Below are 21,332 nucleotides of genomic sequence, written 5' to 3' on the forward strand. Positions count from 1 at the left end.
AGTAGATAAAAATTTAGAAAGCGAAATATAAAAAAAGCTTTAAACTGACTGATTGATTTTCTTCATGCTGTCCCTTATTAAAAGACACGGCGTACGACCTATAAAAAATCGATAACAACATCAATTTTTTGATGTTTTTTCTACTATATAATAGATGATACTGTATGCCTAAATGCGTACATGTGAGCATGATCTACAGCAAAAATATTCATGATGAAGATGAGATTCATCACCAAAAATGTTTACTACCAAAATTTCTTATCCATTTCCAAAAACAATTTCCTAATCCACTTTTGTGTGCTGTAAAACCAATAAATTTTAAAAAAGAGGCTTATTTTCCACGTTCGTAAGAGAGATACAAGGAGATGTGTATGGATTGACGTATATAATTTCTGCGTTTGCGGTTTGCATTTAAAGTTTTTATCCATCAGCAAATAAAAAACAGATAAACCAAATATAAACCAAATGCTTCGATATTTTGATATTTACGATAATAATAGTTGTATGTTTTCAGTGTCTATCATCGAACTTGTGCAGCTATGATTTTCCATACAATTGCAGTTTTAAGGATAAAAAATGATGCGTTTTGTTGTCATCTTGTGGTTGATGCTGACCGTGACTCTTAAATGTGCCGTTAAATGGGGATGGAACAAAAAGTTTGAATTTTGTGAAGATAAATGGAATGTGTTTGTTCAAGAAAAAAATATATCGGAAGAAAGGTGCGGAAATTTGTCTTTAACTAATGGTTGTATCGAAGAGAAAAATTATCTTTTGGAACGATTCAGGATGTTCAGTGAAATTTGTCCACTTGAAGGTAATCTATATATTTTACATTTGCCTTTACATACGTATTTTCATATAAAAGTTTACTGTTGGAGAAGAGTTAATTTGCAAAAACCTAAGGTAGAAAAAGGTATACTTGTATTTTTTTACATATCTATTGCGTATGCAAAAAACTGCAGACCTATGTACATTCGTAACATTGCTGTATCAGAAACATGGATTTCCTCACTAAAGAGTCAAGTTTAGCAAGATCAAATGATTAAGTCGTTGGCTTTTTAGTCTAAAAAATAGAAATTAAACTGTTTTTCAGTTTTATTCCGTGGCTACGTTCATCGTTAATGGATGTAGCTTGTCATGGTCTGTTTCTTATGCAGATCGAACGACTTTGTTATACATCACTCTCCTGCTACATATGGTAATACGACCATGCATGTCTATTTTTATTTATTAAATAAATTTTTCAGGTAAATGTTGGTGTGCAAAGAATGTCGTGAACAAGATGGTCGAATGGGGGAAACGAGTAGCAATTATATCTTGGAGTGAACCGGAAAACTTCACTTGTCCTCATAAATACATAAAAGAAGGAGAGGAAAAGTCGAACATTAGTTCTCCACAGTCGTTCTTAATAGGACAGCACAAAATTCCGTACAAGCACTTTCTGTATGGTGGAAAAACTTCAACATGCTATGTTCATATTAACGTTACATGTAAGTATAACCATGTTTGGAAATTGGTATGAACATATAGATCATATATATAGAATAAGTTGTTTGAGAAATATACAACTCGCGGTTTTTCGTCAATTATGCACTCATATTCCTTTGGAATTTTGATGACATAAAGAAGAGGAGTCCAGGGGCGGATCTAGGCCATGGCGAAAGTGGCTTGAGCCACGGTCAGAATTCTGCCACTTAAGTTTTTCCAGGGTTGACTTTTTCATGATTAAAAATTTTGCTCAAATACAGCAAAATTCGATCAAAAGCAAAAATTGAATAAATTTTGTAATTTTTTGTCAAAAACTTGTGTTAACAGAACAAAAACTTCAAATTAAACGTCTTGTTAAAATAGTATTATCACCCAGTTAAACTCTGAACTGTAAAATCACCGAAAGCGTCTCGAATCTTGCCGAATACACCATGAATATGCTCGGAATATGTTCGTAAATTCGAGCCAGCAATCTCAGAATGAAGAGCCACGGTCAGCGTTCAAAAAATTTCGCAATAGTTGCTAAATATAGTAACCATTGAGTTCTATAAGACCTGGAGGGGAAACGTCATCAAAATTATTATAAATCATTATCGCGCGGCCGCGTGGTCAAAAACATGGCGGATTTTGGTTGTCAAAGTCAGCGGAAAGACGCGGGCTCATGAAATGAAATTTTTTTCGCCCACCCGGATTTGACAACCACAATTGCGATTATATAAAATATCAATGCGAAGCACAAAAACTTTAGAAATTTTATCTTTAAAACATGCTGCAAACCTGTTTGGTATACGGATGCTGAAGTAATGCCAGAAAAGGAAACATTTCATGACACCGGTAAGCAACGTAAGATTGTGTACTATTTAAAGTGTTCAGTGTTTTGTTTTAAATCAATACTTGAAGTGTGATGGCATAAATTTTGTGAATGTTTTTACTCCTAAGTTATAATTTAAGTTATGTTTATCCAGTCTTATTTGTTCTTTACTTAATCGATTGCTAGACGAGGCAAAGCAATCAGTTCTTATCGAGATATGCATATCTTAAAACTCCTTGTTTCAACTGAGTTGAAATGGAGGATTTTTTCATGATATTTTTCAGAAAATATGAAGCAAACATTAAGATCAGAGCTGTATTGAAATCAAATGCAGTGCAGGATTAATTAATGAGCTCTTTGGTACATGTCATTACAATAAAAATACCTGTATTGAACAGCTAGCCTGGATAATTTGACAGATTATGGACAATCTTGATGATGGTGTGTTAAGGTTTGCTTTTGCTAAAAGTTTTATAAATGCCATCTGGTGTTTCTGTAAATGAACTGTTTGTTGTAGTAAACAGGTTAGTACATAGAAATAAGATAAAACTACTTTGTTCAATAATGTGCCAAATTATGCTCCTACCTTGAAATATTTGCTCAAGATAAGCTTATGATGACATGTAACCTTAAATATAGTATCATCTCTGACAAAATCCATCGTTTTCAATTCCAGGTGATTAAAAATTCACATAAGATGCATTGGTTGCAATGAAGTTGAATGTGGAACAAGCAAAATTGATGGCAAAAACTTTTATGTCTTGAAGAATTATGATATCATTTAAAAGAATAAGAGTAGCAATCTAGTAAAAAGCGACATCTGTCTTCAACATGAGACTTTTCCAATTATGTATAGTTTCTTTGTACAAAATACTGTTTTATATAAACTTGATTTTAAGTCATTCACTGATATTTTATCAAAAGATGAAAACAAAATTCAAAGGCATAATGTACAATTCAAAAGTTTGTCAAGTTGTTTGAACCTAGAAAAATTAGTATAGGTAACTGTAATTTGTAAGGACACAAAAGAAAAGTAGTGCAAGAAGGTTAGCATTTTTGAGAATTAATAAGTTCTTCTTGACATACATTACACAAGGCCATAATATTATAAATAAGGACTGTACAATATCAATTATACAACATGCTAAATATCTTCACCTACATTATAATTATTTAAACAGATTTGCCTTCATGCAGCAATAAGAAAAGTGTTATGTCAGAGAAACCAATGCACTTTAATTTATGAAATCGTATTTTCAATGGGAAATTAATGTAGTTCTGTTCAGTAGTAGATCCATGGTTGTCAATGACAATCCAGCTTCTAATATCTTGCCTCAAAACAGAACCAGCAACATGATTATAGAATTTCTGAATTTCGTTCTTTTGCTCTCCTAGTTCAAGATATTTTCTTCAGAATATCATAATACTTTATAAGACACCCAGAATCAATTCTACCAAAAAAAAAACTCAAAAAAATTACATACCTACTTATAATATATTTCCAGTCGACTTAAGTCGTAGGGGTAAGCTAACTTTTTCTAACTCCTTTTTGGACATTTTAACTAAGATTTACCCATCTATTCAAGAAAGACAGTTGCACCAAGCTGTTCACAAACAGTCAAAAACACAAGTAATGCGCATGGGATTATGCATTAAAGCTTAACAACACATTGACAGTGTAAAGATTGCCGTTTGATATTTATTTTTAATATAGCTAAAGCATTACTTGACAAAATATACGTTATTTTACAGTAGATTTACCTCATTTAAATGTGTGTGTCTATTTCACAAAAACCTGAAGCATTATTTTCAATATTTTATGCTTACGGTATCGTGGTTGTCATTATTATGAGCAGTAATAGAGATCCGTTTCGGGAGGGAGCGAATGTTAAAAATTTTTCTCAAAGTGGAAGTTTTGACAACCAAAATCCGCCATTACCGCCATGTTTTTGACCACGGGGTCCAGGCCCCTTTGCCCCTCCAGGTCTTATAGAGCTCAATGATAGTAACCTTTAGCCACGGTGCAGCGTTGCAAGCCAATCACAGGGAAAGTTTTGGTCATGTGCGCCACGGTGAGCCACGGTGAATGTATTTTGATTGCGCAATAAATACAAGTCATATGAAATTGCTCGATTCTTGTCGACTTGAAAAACGCTACTTCTAGTTCTACTCAGCGATTAGGATCAATGGAAACTTCTAAAAAGATCGATGTTCTTGAAAAGCTCGTCCAAACCTTTCAGCAAGAGAACGCTTGCGAAATTATTTCTGGTGAATTGTCTAACTTGAGACAGCACTGTGTTAAAATAATCAACGAGGAAAGGCTTCGTCGTATAAATTCTACTGGCGATATTATGCTGCAAACTTGTTCATTTTCAAAACTGCAGTTCCCTGAAAGCCAAATTGAAAGATCAGGACCCAATGTCCCTGTTAGGTAAGAATTTACATGTATTGGGGTATTAATTTATATTTTTATTTACGTTTGACATCTTGGCCTGAAATATATGATCAATCCGTTAATTTTCAGCTATTCATATTTAGTGTATCATGTAAAATATATGTCTAAAGCTGTCATTATTTTGCATACTCAGTCTGTCTAATGTACGTCCTAAATAATTTTAATTGTTACTGTCTGTTAAATAAAATGCTTTACTTCAATATTAGTGTTTTTAAAATTTAACCCAATCAATAATGTATTATCCTTGTTTTCCTGGCATTTTATGTTATCCCCTGGTTAAAGAAACTAACATATCATTTTGAATAACTGTTACTTTCTTTCGCGATTTATATAGAATATTGATGCTATAGTAGATGGAATCAATAAGTCGTCTGAATCCTGTTTGACATGCCTAGACTAGTTCCAAATCTTAGACTACCTGCCTGTGACTTTGACTTTATCATGATGTTACCAAATTAACACAAAGAAAATAACTTTCTCAATTTCAATATTATTAGTCTATCTTTAACATTGGTTACCCTTATTTATTCTAATGTCAGAGTCAGTCTAGCAGATTTGTTTCCAGGTATAACTTGGTATAACAAAGCAGCCATTGATACTTAAATACTAATTTTCTTTTAGTACTTTTAGCCAATGGGAATTTTCTGTTCAATGCATGTTCTATTGCATTAGTTGGGAATGAGACTCTCTCTATTTACTTGAGATTCCTAACTAGTGTTGAAATGTTTGAGAATGCAAAATACTATTCTACCCATCCTCATGCAGTCCCAGCATAAAATGGTGCGTTCACTTCACTTAAAATGCCTTTGTGTATATGCAATGCAGCTCTAACCTCTTTAGAAAATGCGAATGAAATTGCAGCAGTTTTACAAGAAGCAGTGGAAAGAGCGAATAATTACACCTTTTCACCCTTGATGTGTATGTTTGCTTTGTCCACAGTAATCCAGTGTGCTATTCAGTCATACTACCCAATTACTAATGATGCTGAAGTGAAGGAAATTGGGATTCGTTGGCTAAAATGTTCAATTGTACAATATATCCAAGAGATTTTGTTGATGGGAGTGCAATTGACTATGTCCATATCTTCGTTGTGCTGCGATGCCACCTTCTTATTTGGTAGATCAAAAAATCCCATCCACCAAAAATCATTTTGTTACTTTGTTTTTAGAGGACCACCTTTGAACATTGCTTTTATTAATCTTGCCATCTTTACCATTGTTGGATAAACGTCTTTGTCGCTGTTGGAAGAAGATCACCTTTGAACATTGCTTTTATTAATCTTGCAATCTTTACGATTGTTGGATAAACATCTTTGCTGTTGTTGGAAGAAGACCACCTTTGAACATTGCTTTTATTAGTCTTGCCATCTTTATGGCTGTTACCATGTTACAATGTTACCATGTTACAATGTTACCCATTTGATGGGGCAACAAAGATGGGGAATTATTTTTTTGTAGTGAACTGTCTTTTGGTTATTCACTGAAAAATAACATGCTTCATCTTTCTCTCACTCCTGTGGCAACAGTCCTGTGATTACAGAAAGGTACGGAAACTGCGTTGATTTTACATCAGATACCACAAGATAAGTAAAATTTTTATCCGAACAGAATTTAAAAAATGGCGATATTAGAATTTTTTTTAGATGAGATTATAACTAAAATATTGTTATATTCTACATTAAAAATGAAGGAATTTGCTTTTCCGAGAGTCTAGATTTCAAAATTTTCTCCTTAAAGTTAACGCAGCAATTCTCAGTTATTTCTTACTAAAGTGAAGCTAGATGAACATGATTGCGCTCAGCTACTTTAGTCTCATATTGTTTTGTTGCTTTGTCCTCAGCTTCGTCTTGAAATCCGTGAATAAATGAAATGCTATAGTCTTTCCACCACTGTATTACTGATTTGTTATGCAGTTAAGAGCATGTGTTACTAATAGAGATGTTTTAAATTTCAAATTTATATTGAATATTTTTGAAATTCGGGCAGTGCTGAATATATAAATATTCACCCCCAATTAACGTTCTAGTTTCAGCTCTGGGCTAGGGTACTGCTTTGAGAAACACCTGTTTATAATAATGTGCCGTCTGCTTTGGAAGTGCCTAGTGCATCACCACATGTATAATATGTGTATTGACCACATCCGGATCGTATGCAACTGCACAGTATCCACCTATTTGTTTATGCAAAACATGCATGATCAATTTTGACATACGTTCAGCAACTATTATTATATTATGCTATCATTACTAAACAAATTCAGTTGCAACTTTGTGTTGTATGTTTGGTATTTTTGAGACAGGTTATGAACTCGATTTTGGCCTTTTTAAATTTCATTGGCCTTTGAAAAACAAATTGGCTATTTAAATTTGGTCTCTTGTCAAGTCGTGAGTGTTGCTTGATAAAAAAGCTTTTTTCGTTTTAATTCAACTGCTAATAGAGTTCAAAAAACATATATTTACCATTTATACCGTAAAATGGAGTTGTAAAAACAGAAGAAATAGGAAGAACGACATATGTTTTCATCGCTTATAGTTTAATGAAAACATATAAAGAATACGGAGGTTATAAAAAACACATGATTATTATGTAACAGCTCGCGAAAAAAACATTTACTAACTCTTTAAATTGATAAAATTAACACCTAACCCCACACCCACCTCTACCCCCCAACTTTGCGTCCTCCTAATTCTTCAGCAATGCAACCTCTAGTATTATCTATAATCTCTGTGGTTCATAAACGTCTGTGTCATAAACATTCAGTTGTGGTCAGTGATGATCATTTTGTAGAACTTTGCTAAACCCTCTTAGCTAAACCCACATTTCGCTAAACCTAAGTGGGTTTTCTTATTAATAATGAGTTGATTCATGTTACCAATTTTTGCAGTGCCACCATCCATCAGCAGAGGAAATAGTGAATATTTTACAGCACAACACAACACTGAAGGCAAGATTAAATGCATGATAAGATGGTCTAATCCAAGACCCAATTTCATTCGCATTTTCTAAAGAGGTTAGAGCTGCATTGCATATACACATGGCAAAGGCATTTTTAAGTGAAGTGAATGCACCATTTTTATGCTGGGACTCCATGAGAGGATGGGTAGAATAGTATTTTGCATTCTCAAACATTTCAACACTAGTTAGGAATCTCAAGTAAATAGAGAGAGTCTCATTCCCAACTAATGCAATAGAACATGCATTGAACAGAAAATTCCCATTGGCTAAAGTACTAAAAGAAAAATTAGTATTTAAGTATCAATGGCTGCTTTGTTATACCAAGTTATACCTGGAAACAAATCTGCTAGACTGACTCTGACATTAGAATAAATTAGGGTAACCAATACTGTTAAAGATAGACTAATAATATTGAAATTGAGAAAGTTATTTTCTCTTTGTGTTAATTTGGTAACATCATGATAAAGTCAAAGTCACAGGCAGGTAGTCTAAGATTTGGAAATAGTCTAGGCATGTCAAACAGGATTCAGACGACTTATTGATTCCATCTACTATAGCATCAATATTCTATATAAATCGAAAAAAGTAACAGTTATTCAAAATGATATGTTAGTTTCTTTAACCAGGGGATAACATAAAATGCCAGGAATACAAGGATAATACATTATTGATTGGGTTGAATTTTAAAAACACTAGCTTTGACTAATATTGAAGTAAAACATTTTATTTAACAGACAGTAACAATTAAAATTATTTAGGCCGTACATTAGACAGACTGAGTATGCAAAATAATGACAGCTTTAGACATATATTTTACATGATACACTAAATATGAATAGCTGAAAATTAACGGATTGATCATATAGTTCAGGCCAAGATGTCAAACGTAAATAAAAATATAAATTAATACCCCAATACATGTAAATTCTTACCTAACAGGGACATTGGGTCCTGATCTTTCAATTTGGCTTTCAGGGAACTGCAGTTTTGAAAATGAACAAGTTTGCAGCATAATATCGCCAGTAGAATTTATACGACGAAGCCTTTCCTCGTTGATTATTTTAACACAGTGTTGTCTCAAGTTAGACAATTCACCAGAAATAATTTCGCAAGCGTTCTCTTGCTGAAAGGTTTGGACGAGCTTTCAAGAACATCGATCTTTTAGAAGTTTCCATTGATCCTAATCGCTGAGTAGAACTAGAAGTAGCGTTAAGTCGACAAGAATCGAGCAATTTCATATGACTTGTATTTATTGCGCAATCAAAATACACTCACCGTGGCTCACCGTGGCGCACATGACCAAAACGTTCCTGTGATTGGCTTGCAACGCTGCACCGTGGCTAAAGGTTACTATATTTAGCAACTATTGCGAAATTTTTGAACGCTGACCGTGGCTCTTCATTCTGAGATTGCTGGCTCAGATTTACGAACATATTCCGAGCATTCATGGCGTATTCGGCAAGATTCGAGACGCTTTCGGTGATTTTACAGTTCAGAGTTTAACTGGGTGATAATACTATTTTAACAAGACGTTTAATTTGAAGTTTTTGTTCTGTTAACACAAGTTTTTGACAAAAAATTACAAAATTCATTCAATTTTTGCTTTTGATCGAATTTCTCTGTATTTGAGCAAAATTTTTAATCATGAAAAAGTCAACCCTGGAAAAACTTAAGTGGCAGAATTCTGACCGTGCCTCAAGCCACTTTCGCCATGGCCTAGATCCGCCCCTGCATAGGGTAGAAAATGGGTAAAATTTCAAAACGAAATTTTGAAAATCATTGACATGGTCAGGGAAATAGTAAAAGCCAATACTTCATGAGTTCTGAGCATTGCGCATTTGAACAGTAGACAGTACTAAGGCCATTTTCCTTCTACATTCAATAACTCGTTTAGGTTTTCATTAGCATAAATGATCTAAATTAAGCTCGTTCAGCCAGTCCAGAATAGCAATAACGTCTAAATCATAATAATGTCTAGATACAACGGGCCTCTCAAAAGCCCAGGCCTGTAGGCTTAAGCCTACTTAGCCTAGTAGATAATCTGCCCATCGTAACATGTTTTTTGGGCGCGAAATTAAAGTGGAGTTCAAGGGTACGTAAGAGAACGTTAACGTGCTCACTATTTTTATCGTATATTGAAGACTGTATATCGGTCAAATCATTGCGCATGCTTATTATGAATCATGCATGATTATGTAACGCCATATGGCTATATAAGAACGGCATATGAGGCGATAAACTTGACTTCCTCAGTGGCACTTGAATTTGACACGCATCTCAATGTCCGCCGTAAGCAAAATTAACGTTTCTTTCGATTCCTTTGCAAACTATGATATCATTCCTTGCAGTTGCTTGCAGCTTTTTCGACGACAACGATCAAACACTTAATGTTACTGTCGGACAACAACTAACAATAGATTGTCCACCTCATGGCTACACCAAGTGTGCCATTTACAAATGGGGTGGACTCACTGTTTTGGGGACATGGCTCTTTTCCAACGTCGAGAACGCATTGGTCATGGGAGATGGTAGACTGTTTTTTTCTCACGTCACCAAAGCTAATCTAGCATTCATTCAACAAATGCGTGGCATAAGATGCCTGATCAAAGCCAAGGGAGACGGCTCAAGCTTTAACTATCAAAAGTCTGGAGTTTTTAGATTCAAAATTACAGGAGGTAGGTTTATATTTATTCAAGTAGCAACCCAGGAGGTCACAATACATATAGTTAAAACAATATGCACAAACGATTTTTTGTTTTCCCAGAGAACATCACCTCGTTTGGTCCTGACGTTCAAAAAATCCCAAACCAAGAAGTTGCCCGGGGAGATATAGTAAAATTAAGATGTGTTGCCGCTGGATAGTAAGTTCGCAGTTCATCACTTTCTTTACTCGCTACGAAACTAAGCTACAATTTTTCTAATGGAAAGGTGCAACTAGTCCTCAATCGTATCTGATCACCAACTACCTCCAACATTATAACTAAGTTTTCCCAGCCCAAATCCAAAAGCACGCCATATCTTCGTGCCAAACCACTTTCCTTTGACAATTGGTAGAATGGGGGATCAGCAAAATTCAACTAATTTTAACGTCTCTTTTAAAATCATCCAGTCCAACTCCCAAAGTATCGTTGGGAGAAGACGGATTTGCAGGGTAAAAAGAGCCAAGTGTTTCATCAAATTGACGGCGTCGCTCTTTTAGAATACAACAGAGTATTGTTGATTGAAAACGTGAAGTCTCGCAACGCGGGAATTTACACGTGTCACGTGACCATTGACAAAAATAATATCAAGAGAACTGCGTCAGAGGAAACAAAAATTGTCGTTAGAGGTACATGAAAAGCTTGTTAAGGGTTGAATTTCACATAGGATGAAACATAAGATACGCCTTTGAGACACATTTGCATATACCTCTAAAAGATGTTTTTTCCCAATAATCAAACAGTTCATTAACTTTGAAATGTATTTGTGCCTTTAAATGCCTAAGTTAAACAACGTTTAAATGCTCAAGCCACTTTCGCCATGGCCTAGATCCGCCCCTGATGGCAACTCGCTCAACTTCTCTTTCCTTCATAACGACAGCACCTATGGTGGCCCCACAATCGTTCAGGCATAAGGAAATTGGATCCGACTACGTTTTGCTGGAATGGGAAGGAGTTCATTCCGGGCCGATCGAGGGATACAAGGTATGTTATGGAAGGGAGTTAGTATACAATTATGATACAAGATGAGAACAAAAATTTGTGACATATTTCAAAATCAGTGGCGATTTTATCATATCGCTTTCATTCTTAAGGTCCGTTCGCACTGAAGCTTGAAGCGGCGCTGAAACCGTATGCTGTAACTCGTCCAATTTAGCCTCTAACGTAGTTAGCAAAGCCGTAACGCTGCACTCAGTGTGTACGACATAATATAAAATATAGAAGGCTAAATTGGACGAGTTACAGCATCGCTGACGCCACTTCCACGAACGGACCTTCAAGAACGTAGTTTCAACATACTATAAATCACATACATAGCAGGGTCATTGCATATTTTTACTTTCGCTGGAGTTAAAATTCGCGTACGGCAAATAAAATGAACCATTTCACTTTCGATAAAAATTCAATAAAATCAAAGATGAACTTCGAGCTTTTTCAAACACAAAAAAATTCACACTAAAGAATAAATCGTGATGATGTTGATTATTCGCAGAAATTTACCAATGTGCTGATTTAAAAATTGTTTTAGAAAGAGCAAATACCATAGCGAATGGTCAAAATAATAACGTAATAGTTCTTAAAAGAACTGTTTAAAACCAGAACACTAATTCAATAATTCTAAAAGAACTATTTAAAACCAGAACACTAACCCAATAATTCTAAAAGAACTATTCAAAACCAGAACACTAATTCAATAATTCTAAAGGAACTATTCAAAACCAGAACACTATCCCAATAATTCTAAAAGAACTATTCAAAATCAGAACACTAATTCAATAATTTTAAAAGAACTATTTAAAACCAGAACACTAATTCAATAATTCTAAAAGAACTATTCAAAATCAGAACACTAATTCAATAATTCTAAAAGAACTATTCAAAATCAGATCAACAATTCAATAATTCTAAAAGAAATATTTAAAACCAGAACACTAACCCAATATTTCTAAAAGAACTGTTTTAAAGCAGACGAACTGTGTTTTTCAGGTTTAAAAACAGTTCTTTTAGAATTGCTGGGATAGTGTTCTGGTTTTAAACAGTTCTTTTTAGAACTATTACGTCATTATTTGGACCATTCACCATGGTATTTGCTCTTTTTTAAAGTAATTTTTAAATTTGTCAGCACGGCAAAGTTTTTAATTTTACTATTGTGCTGATTTGGGAAAGAGGTCAATGCCTTCAACTGTATCTTTACGAATGTTTAGATAACAAAACAAACGAATACAAAAAAACATTGAAGGTTCTTTAGAAACCAGGAGGAGCTCCTTTGGTTGTGATAAATACCGAACTAGTTTAGCAAAACAACTACCAAATGTCCATAAAAGTTGGTAGTTACATGATTTGAAAACAGTGCAATGCATTAGTAGTTTCAATAGGGTTTTATAGTAAGTAATGTTTCCTGCTTGTTGAGCTTCATTTTAAAATGAACATGAAATACACATAGGAATATTAACGAAATGACGTGCTACGTATTTACACTTACAACAAAACAACTCGCTGTCCATCGAAAAAATATGTTTTTTTCCATGACAATCTTGTCTAAATTTTTATCTGACTCGACATGCCACATTTCTTTCAGCTAAGCTATTGGTACGAAGACGGGAGTAAGACACGCGTAAAACGCGCGGTTAGTTCGTGTGTGGGAGAAAAGAACGCGTGCGTAACCTTTATCAAAAACGTAATGACGACCCAATACAGACAGGGAGACTTGCAACCATTTAAGAACTACACCATGTACTTGCAAGCTTACAACCAAATTGGCCCGGGACCAAAAAGTAATCATATTAAAGTGTCCACAAGGAAGGAAAACCCGGGTGGTACATGACGTCATACGGACGTTATTTGTACGTGCAATGGAAACCACCGATCGAGGCTAACGGTATTATTGTTGGTTACCAACTAAGGATCAATAGCTCTTCCTTTACAGTAGGAAGTCGTGTTCTCGAATATTTATTCAACAAGTTACAGCCCAAGACAGAGTACGTTGTGTTTATAACCGCAGAAACAAACGCAGGCTCAGGAGAAGCCGTTTCAACTTCTGCCCGCACGACAGACATGAGAAGTGAGAAATTATTTTAATAATCATAACCTTACGCAACCTCACGTAACACAAGATTGACACAAAACAACGCAACATCAAAAATATGAAAACATCAAAATGCCCATGGATTCACGCGTGTTGTTTTCAAAACCACAATACGTGTATTTTTACCAAGACGCAAATGGGGATTTTCTTGCTAGCATGACATCAAACATATAATTTATTCTTTTTCGTAGCTCCGGCAGTGGCACGTCCACCAATAGTTGAAGCCATCGACGAAGATAGTGTCAATGTCACCTACGTTCCAAGCTCAAAGGAAGGCGGATACCCGGAAAAATTCTACATTGTTTATAAAGAAAAAGGTCCGTAGTTATTTCCTACGTTAGCAACATTATGTGACACATGCTATGTCGAACATTATCGAAATTGTATGATTGCTTGATAAACGCATCACAAATCCTTTCGCGAATGACTGCCAATCAATCACGAAGATGCAACGCAATAGTTAACCTTTGACAACATCTCAGTTTTGACTTGCGTCGCGTGTATTGCGAAAATTCTTTTGAATTTTTGAGCATAGTTACAATAGTTCCACAAATGGCATGCATATTTGGTCAAATTCATAACTTCAGAAAGAGTTTTTAAGCATCTATTCTGTCAGGGTAGTTAGTTAGAAATCAGTTTTTTGCATATAAATACAAATTCTTTTTTCAACAGAAGAAGATGATAAAAACTTAAAGGATACGGATGCCATCGAAATCAAAAAAAATGGACAAAAATCGTTCATCCAGATTAATGATTTGGACGATACCAAAGTTTACTTGTTTGCAACTGTTGTCACCAACGGTGACTTGAAATAACTGGAGTGATTTTGCTGAAGGACGCACAATTTCCATAAGAGGTAAAAGCAAGTTTGTCGATTTAGAAAAATGTGGTTCCCTCACAGAACTTTTTAACTGCGCATTCCAATTTTATTGTGCGTCTTATGCACGGATAAAAACTTGCTGAAAAACGGAATCAAACAATGTTATGCTGCCGAATTGTTCGCAGTTGACTATTAACAATGTGAACCCAACATTGTTCGATTCGATGAACAGCATTACACATAGAAAAAACAAAATTCGAAAAAAAGATCTTTTAACACGAATTCAAGCCATAAACGACGGATACGAATGAAACTTAAAGTTCAAAGTTGTTCCTTGTTTACGAATTGAATTTGAGAATAGAAAATATATTTTTTTCGGATTATGCTTTTTTGTCCGTATTTGATGTATTTACGCATAAGATGTTTTTCATCTTACCGACGATTGCGAATATGACACTAACCTCGTTGCGTTTAGCCATTTACGAGAATAATCATCGCTCTTAGCGTTGTCTAGATACTTAAGTCTTGTAGATACTAAGCTGTAACATTGTTCTTCATTCATTTTTTAGAACTAAAGGACGACAGCTCACCAATATACCGTGAAGTTTGGTTCTACATCATTCTCATGTTGATTTTTCTCAACATGTATTAATCATGCAATCTAATGACAGATATTTATTAACATAATTAATCAATTATCATGAAAATGTACAACAATAAACAAATTATAATTGTAATACACAAACAATCCATCTCTACCACATAAGGCAGAAAAAACACTCTAAGTCACAGAGTTATATTTCTGGACCTTGTTGTATATTAATCTACTGTACAAGCATCTAACGCTAAACGTATTAACTAATACATAAACTTATCATATGAGCATCTCTAAATTAAATGTAAATTCAATAATAAAAACACAAGATTATTCAATGTCCTCACTTTCTTATAAAATTTTGCTTGAAGCAAGTCAGTTAACCATCTCAAATCATATTTACAAACCTTTTACTTTTTGAGTAACATGCAAACACCAATGTAGAGAAAAAATCCTTTACCCAAAATGCTTATGTGTTCAAATTTACTTGTCTCCCAATATACAAATGTAAAATCTCCCTCTCATAGTGCCTTTACCAATACTTTGAAATCATTTATTTGGGGCCATTCTTCTACACATCCACCCTTTCCTACCCATGTAAACCTCACTTTCACTCCTTTGCAATAAGGCAAGAATATTTTAAACAAAATATTTCTCCATTGAAGGACCTTTGCCCCTTCACAAAGACAAAATGCAAGCAATGCTACTGTTCCACAATACAAAGACCCCTTATTGAAAGACAATGACAGTTTGGAGGAATATGGTGGTTCTGATGATGACTTCTCCGAAACGGGCTCTTTTATTGGTGAATATGGAAAGGATAAGGGAAAAAGTATGGATATCTCACAATCCTCATTTGTATAACAGAGGAGAAAATATTTAGAAAAATATGTATCACAATCTATTTTGGAATGGATATAAAATGAATTGAATTAATGCAATTGACTTCGTACTGGGAAACATTGAATGAACTAGTAAAGGGATTAAAAATATACTTCAAGTTTAAAGATATCACAAAACATTGAAAAGAAAAACAAATTTTGTTATGAAATGGTCGATTATAAGCACAAAAATTGAGCCAATTAAGTTGAGCAGATCAAGCTTCTGGAAATTCTGGATATAATTTAGAACTGCAGTGTTGTGAACAGATGTATTGATAATAAATGAAGAATTACAAGGAGTTACCAACGACAACTTTCACTTCCTACGTATCTTTCGAGGAACATCTAGACTCTCATGTAAATCACGCCTTTTTAAATTATTGTTGAGTTAAGTGCATATGGTAGTTAAGTATTACTAATTTACTCTTAAAGGATGATCGTTGTGCATAAACAATTTGGACGTTATTAAAATTTTCATCAATGGAGGAACTTTTCAATTTCCAACACTCTAGCCTTTTAGCACATGGAACATCTCAGCATTTATTCAGGCATCCTTTCCTAACTGCTTTAGAGTAAATTGTTTTACATTATATTACTCTCAATACTACGCGTGAAGAAGCAAACCTTACGTCAGAAGAAACTAGCTATAAGCGTATGCTTTTACAACACGTCAACTCAAACCAGGTGCTTTTTAACTCAATTATCAAATCAAATCAAAATATTGACACATAAACAGCCTGTATTATCAATTTAAAACAAGCATGAGACGAAAATAATACAAGGAAGTAATACTACTGAAATATTACGTAAAATAAATGTATTTTACATACCAAAAGAACCGCACTCGAAGCATCTCAAATCAAAATTAAAATGGCCTCCAAAGAAGGCGATGAGCAGGTGGTGCAGGGCTCGGCTCTCACCGTCTCCACTCTCCCTCTCCACGCGTACAGTAAAACAAATTTCCTAAAACTCCGAGTTAAATATTCTTGAAATACCAAAACCACAAAATGCATGAATTTTCCTATATAAATAATATATAAACAGGAACGTGTGAGCTTATTTTGGTTACCGAAGCCATTGATCGCCATTGCTCGGAAAAAAGATCTCGCACAAAGCTATAGCACACTCAGGAAACAAATTTTGAAAAGATATGAACATACTATGCAAGTATATGCCATCTTCAATCTCAATTCTTTTCGTGTTGTTTTCTTGGTCAGAATTTATAAAAATACAGCATGTAACTAACTATGAAAGATCGGTAACTTGACATGACGAAGAAACGTTTGATAACAGTGTAGTTCATACCTTAATCATTCTCAAAGCTCATTGCATACGGAATATTTGTAAATGGAAGCATTAGCAAAAAAATATTGTCAAATTTAACCGAGGCATGTGCCACGTTTACCTCATGCTAGTTACAGCCCAACCGCCCTGATAACATCGATACAATAATTGGGAAGGAAATGTACTTAGTTGAATATGGGTGGGGAAGCAGTTAATAGTGGCTCCACTGTTGTGTGTGTGTGTGTGCGGGGGAACACATATTCAATTATGTAAATTCTCTTTCAATAACTCTTTTGCCAGGGCGTTTTTGCTTCTTCTTGATGAGTATCGTGAAAAAAATTTCGTAATTCCAACCTTAGTCAGAAATTGATCCTTGATGTTGCAAGTCTAAAGACTATCGCAAATTTTATGATATTGTCTCCTGACAATAATTACAGACAAGTTTCAATATATTTTAGAAAAGGTGTCACGTTAAAATTTTATTGCAAATTATTACATTGATCGGAGAGAACCTTTCGAACATACACACGTGTAAAGTTATCTTGGCGTGAATTTCACAGGTGATGTTTCTTGGCATTCCGTACATGACTGACAACGTCAATCTTAACAAAACAACCCACTATACAACCAACTAAAATTAGCATCGTATTGATCACACAGCCGTTTCCATTAGATTTAATACACTGTACAACCACTTACTACTTCCACGAATAAGCCTATCATATTTTTTGTTGTCATTTTGTTGAATGTTTCAAATACTTGGTGTCCTGATTCCAACACACTTTATACTATGTACTAAGCATCCTATATTTTAATTACAAAAAAGGAAATTCCAAAATAGTTGGCAGAAGTCTATTTTGGAATTTATCAACTTTTTCGAAGAACTTCATCCCTAATTTAGAGAGCGAGGGAGCTCTCTAATTTAGTTAGAATGCTGAAAATACTGATTTTGTGTGCATGATTTTATGTTAGAGTGTTTATATGTAAGTTCGTTAATGACATTTACACTTTTCATAATGGAAGTATGTCATTGATCATCTGCAAACACCGAATAATCGAAGTCAAGTTTTGCTTTCTTCAAAAATGCTTTCATTGATTAAACTTACCGTAAGGCACGTTTGTTGACTGCGCGTGCTAGGCTATACGTCGTTCTAAAAAGAGACACAAGCAAACATTGATAGACATGATGAATGAGAGACAAAACCACTTACAACTCGGTGCTCCTCTGTATCTTCTCGTCCCTCTGCGCCTAAAATTACTGCATAACATGTTAGGAGTTAAAACAAACAAACAGTCAAAGAAACAAACAAACAAACAAACGCATACCACAGACAAAATCGGCAACTGTTGCCACGTATCGATAACTGTAAGAATAATTGTTGAAATAAAATCACGACAAATTGTTAAAAGCACTTGTATTTTGCAAAAACCAGTGTTTGCAGAAGATCTTTAAAATTTCATTTTGAAACTCGTACTTCACGATGATTTGCAGAAGACAGCTGTGAACTAAAACATTTACAGTGAAGGCTTCCTTCAGAAACCTTTACCTACTGGAAGTTAATTTTTTAAATTGCTGTGGCGAACACTGTTTTAACGTCCCTCAACGTATCGAACGCCGATAGCTTATTTGAGTGATAAGCTGATAGCTTCAAATGGACGTTGAATTGGAAGACTTTGCAATACTCTGCCAGCATTGCAATTTCTTTTCAACTTTAAACTAGATCGATTGTGAATAACATTTCATTTCAATGTTACATGCATGATTCAAATGCAAGAAGCACCACCATATTAACATGTTAAAAGAATGTTGCCTGGCTGATTTGTGCCAACCTCTATAGCATTACACCAAATGGTATAGAAGCGCCAGTCAGTCAACAAGTTAATACATAATTACTATACATTTCCTTAAACCAAATTTTCATACACTTGCTAGAAATAGGCAATAAGAAAAACAACTAAGTACGGATAGGGATAGACGAAAACTAGGTCAGTCGAACTGATATGGACGATGAAGAAGGATGTTTTGTGTCGGAAGATAATTTCTTTCTCCCATTTGCAACAAGTTGACGAGAACTTTTTGTCTGTAGAAATAAAGGGAAAATAGGATATGATCGCTATGTGCAAGTACATCTTGGTATTTATATAGTAGTATATGTTATATGTTTTGTTTTGCTTATCTTTCTCCTTTTAATTGTTATATACTTTGTGACATGACTCACTTCACTGCCATCTTTCCCGTTTATCTTCAGAGGTTCCCACTCGTTCATTATGGTATTCGTATTTTGATGCATTAATTGGTTTTAAACTGAAGTTCTCAGCCGATTGTTGTGAAGATGGTTTTGATATCTGCAAGCAGTTTCCAGTAACAAAGTTAAACAAGAGGGAGGATGTTCTTTGTCAGACCCGTCAGGTAAACACTCATAATTATAAGACACAAATTGAAATGAGCACAAACACAATTCTTGATCTAAAGTTAAATTAAGACGACAAGTGAAGCATGCAGCATTGGCATAAAGCACAAGCATATAAGCAAAGCAACTTGACAGAAGCGTAAGGTCAAACAAAGAAAACTGAAAATTATATTTTTGTTTCCTCCATGAGAATATATGCTCTGCTTTGTTTTCTCGCTTATGTTTATGAATTTAGTAGTGAAAACTGGGCTTAAACTATGCAAAAAATGAACATGACATTCCGTTTTCTTTGTCTTTTAGTCTCACGAGAAAAGAAAACTTAAGATTTCTTGCTCGTGCTTAATGCACTATTGTCAAGTTGGTATCATCATCATCAGCGCTCGTTAAATTATAAAATCATAGTTTTAAACTGAAAACTTAATAAGGTCGATCGGCGGTTCTTTTAGGCAATCGTTTTAGTTAACGGCAGTTTGCATGAAAACGCAGATCGTTTAACAAGATGATGTTAACTAACTTCATGACCCCAGTTTTTGAATAGAAGTCATAGAGCATTACGTTCTTAATTACTCTTTAAATACCTTCTTTTAAAAACTGTTTTTGCTTCTCCCATTTAGCTACGTCGTAAACCTTACCATGACATCTTCAAACTCGTAATTTAAGCAGCTATAACGCAAAGTATCAACGATCATATATAACAGATAATAATTTGAATGTTATTTAAAAACAGATAATAACAGGCTGGGTTGTTCAAAAATATATGATTGCTATCCACCAGCATGATCAGAGTATATGATTGGTTTGAAGTACTACGAAGAACGTACATTCGTACAACACACAAAGAAATAGTAAATCTAAAGATTGAGCGCTATTGTTTCATTGCTGAATGAGCATTCATTTAATTTTTTGTTTAAGTCTAATAATTTTGAATACATTAAGCTCCTGAATTATCGTATTGTCTTCTTGCGGTAAATTGGTTAGTTATGTCTTGTAATCATTAGAAAAATGAATTCAACTCTTTTTATTGCTCTTTTAAAACAAGCAGAGAGAAAAGAATGAAAGGGGAAAAGAATCACAAGTTTCATAAAGCCTAATTTTCAATTAAAGGATAAGCACAAGCGACAAAACAAAGTAAAGCATATTCTCCAGAGGTTGGAGGAAACAAAACAATAAGAATTTTCTTTACAATTTGCTTTTGTCTTTCGTGTCAAGTAGCTGTGCTTGTGCTTATGTTGAGGATTATTTCCTGATAAGCGAAAAGGCAGCAAGCAACCTTTCCCAATCACTAGAATCCATTTTTTCATTACTTTAAGGCATATTTCATATACAACATGCAAAGATATCGAATCAATTAAATAAATTGTCAATACTCGTTTACAATATATACATTAATTGATTGAACATACTGAAGAACGTTATCAAAATGTTGCTACAACCAAAAGTTTGAATCGTAGGAATAACCATTTATCAATTTTACAAACATAATGTAACTTGTGTCTTCTTTTACTAAAAGATCGCCCTAATCTCCTATTTAATGGATTTTGCATGGCAAAGTTCTTTCTAAAACATCTACGTTGTACCTTTTGTGCCCTAAAGGACTACCTTGTATCATTTTTTCTCTTCCATTTTTTAAACCTCGAGGGGAAATAAGAAATATGAAATAAAGACCAGGGGATTTCACAGCTTTTACTTCAATGTTACCTCTTATGGCACCTTGTTTACGTAATACGTGCGATACAGGATAGGCTAAAATACTGGTTTGTTTTAAAGTATGTTAAATTATATGTTTGGTAGCGTATTTAGTATTCTGACCTACCCCGGATACGCTATTTTACATGATGCAGGGTATCTT

The 21,332-nt window shown here is 34.4% G+C and overlaps 2 protein-coding genes and 2 long non-coding RNA genes across 4 annotated transcripts; all 4 read left to right on the forward strand.

Moving 5' to 3' along the window:
* The first annotated feature begins 206 nt into the window (after window positions 1-206).
* Window positions 207-13,231, forward strand: LOC124435204. Its single transcript, XM_046985149.1, has 8 exons — window positions 207-814; window positions 1,248-1,490; window positions 10,057-10,383; window positions 10,473-10,569; window positions 10,694-10,758; window positions 10,818-11,036; window positions 11,237-11,391; window positions 12,986-13,231. The coding sequence occupies exons 1-8, from the start codon at window positions 577-579 to the stop codon at window positions 13,229-13,231; spliced, it is 1,590 nt and encodes a 529-aa protein (XP_046841105.1). The 5' UTR covers window positions 207-576.
* LOC124435205 (fibronectin type III domain-containing protein-like) lies at window positions 13,228-14,307 on the forward strand. The gene is made up of 3 exons (XM_046985150.1): window positions 13,228-13,468; window positions 13,684-13,809; window positions 14,165-14,307. Exons 1-3 carry the CDS (start codon window positions 13,228-13,230, stop codon window positions 14,305-14,307), a joined length of 510 nt encoding a protein of 169 aa, XP_046841106.1.
* On the forward strand, window positions 14,306-15,240 carry LOC124435697. The gene is made up of 2 exons (XR_006945124.1): window positions 14,306-14,348; window positions 14,882-15,240. It is a non-coding gene; the product is annotated as an uncharacterized LOC124435697 (long non-coding RNA).
* Window positions 15,241-19,402: 4,162 nt separating this feature from the next.
* On the forward strand, window positions 19,403-20,427 carry LOC124435696. The gene is made up of 2 exons (XR_006945123.1): window positions 19,403-19,482; window positions 20,098-20,427. It is a non-coding gene; the product is annotated as an uncharacterized LOC124435696 (long non-coding RNA).
* The last annotated feature ends 905 nt before the right edge of the window (window positions 20,428-21,332 follow it).

The sequence above is a fragment of the Xenia sp. Carnegie-2017 genome, unplaced genomic scaffold, assembly GCF_021976095.1.
Source record: "Xenia sp. Carnegie-2017 unplaced genomic scaffold, XeniaSp_v1 HiC_scaffold_14, whole genome shotgun sequence".
NCBI classification, from domain to species: domain Eukaryota; kingdom Metazoa; phylum Cnidaria; class Anthozoa; order Malacalcyonacea; family Xeniidae; genus Xenia; species Xenia sp. Carnegie-2017.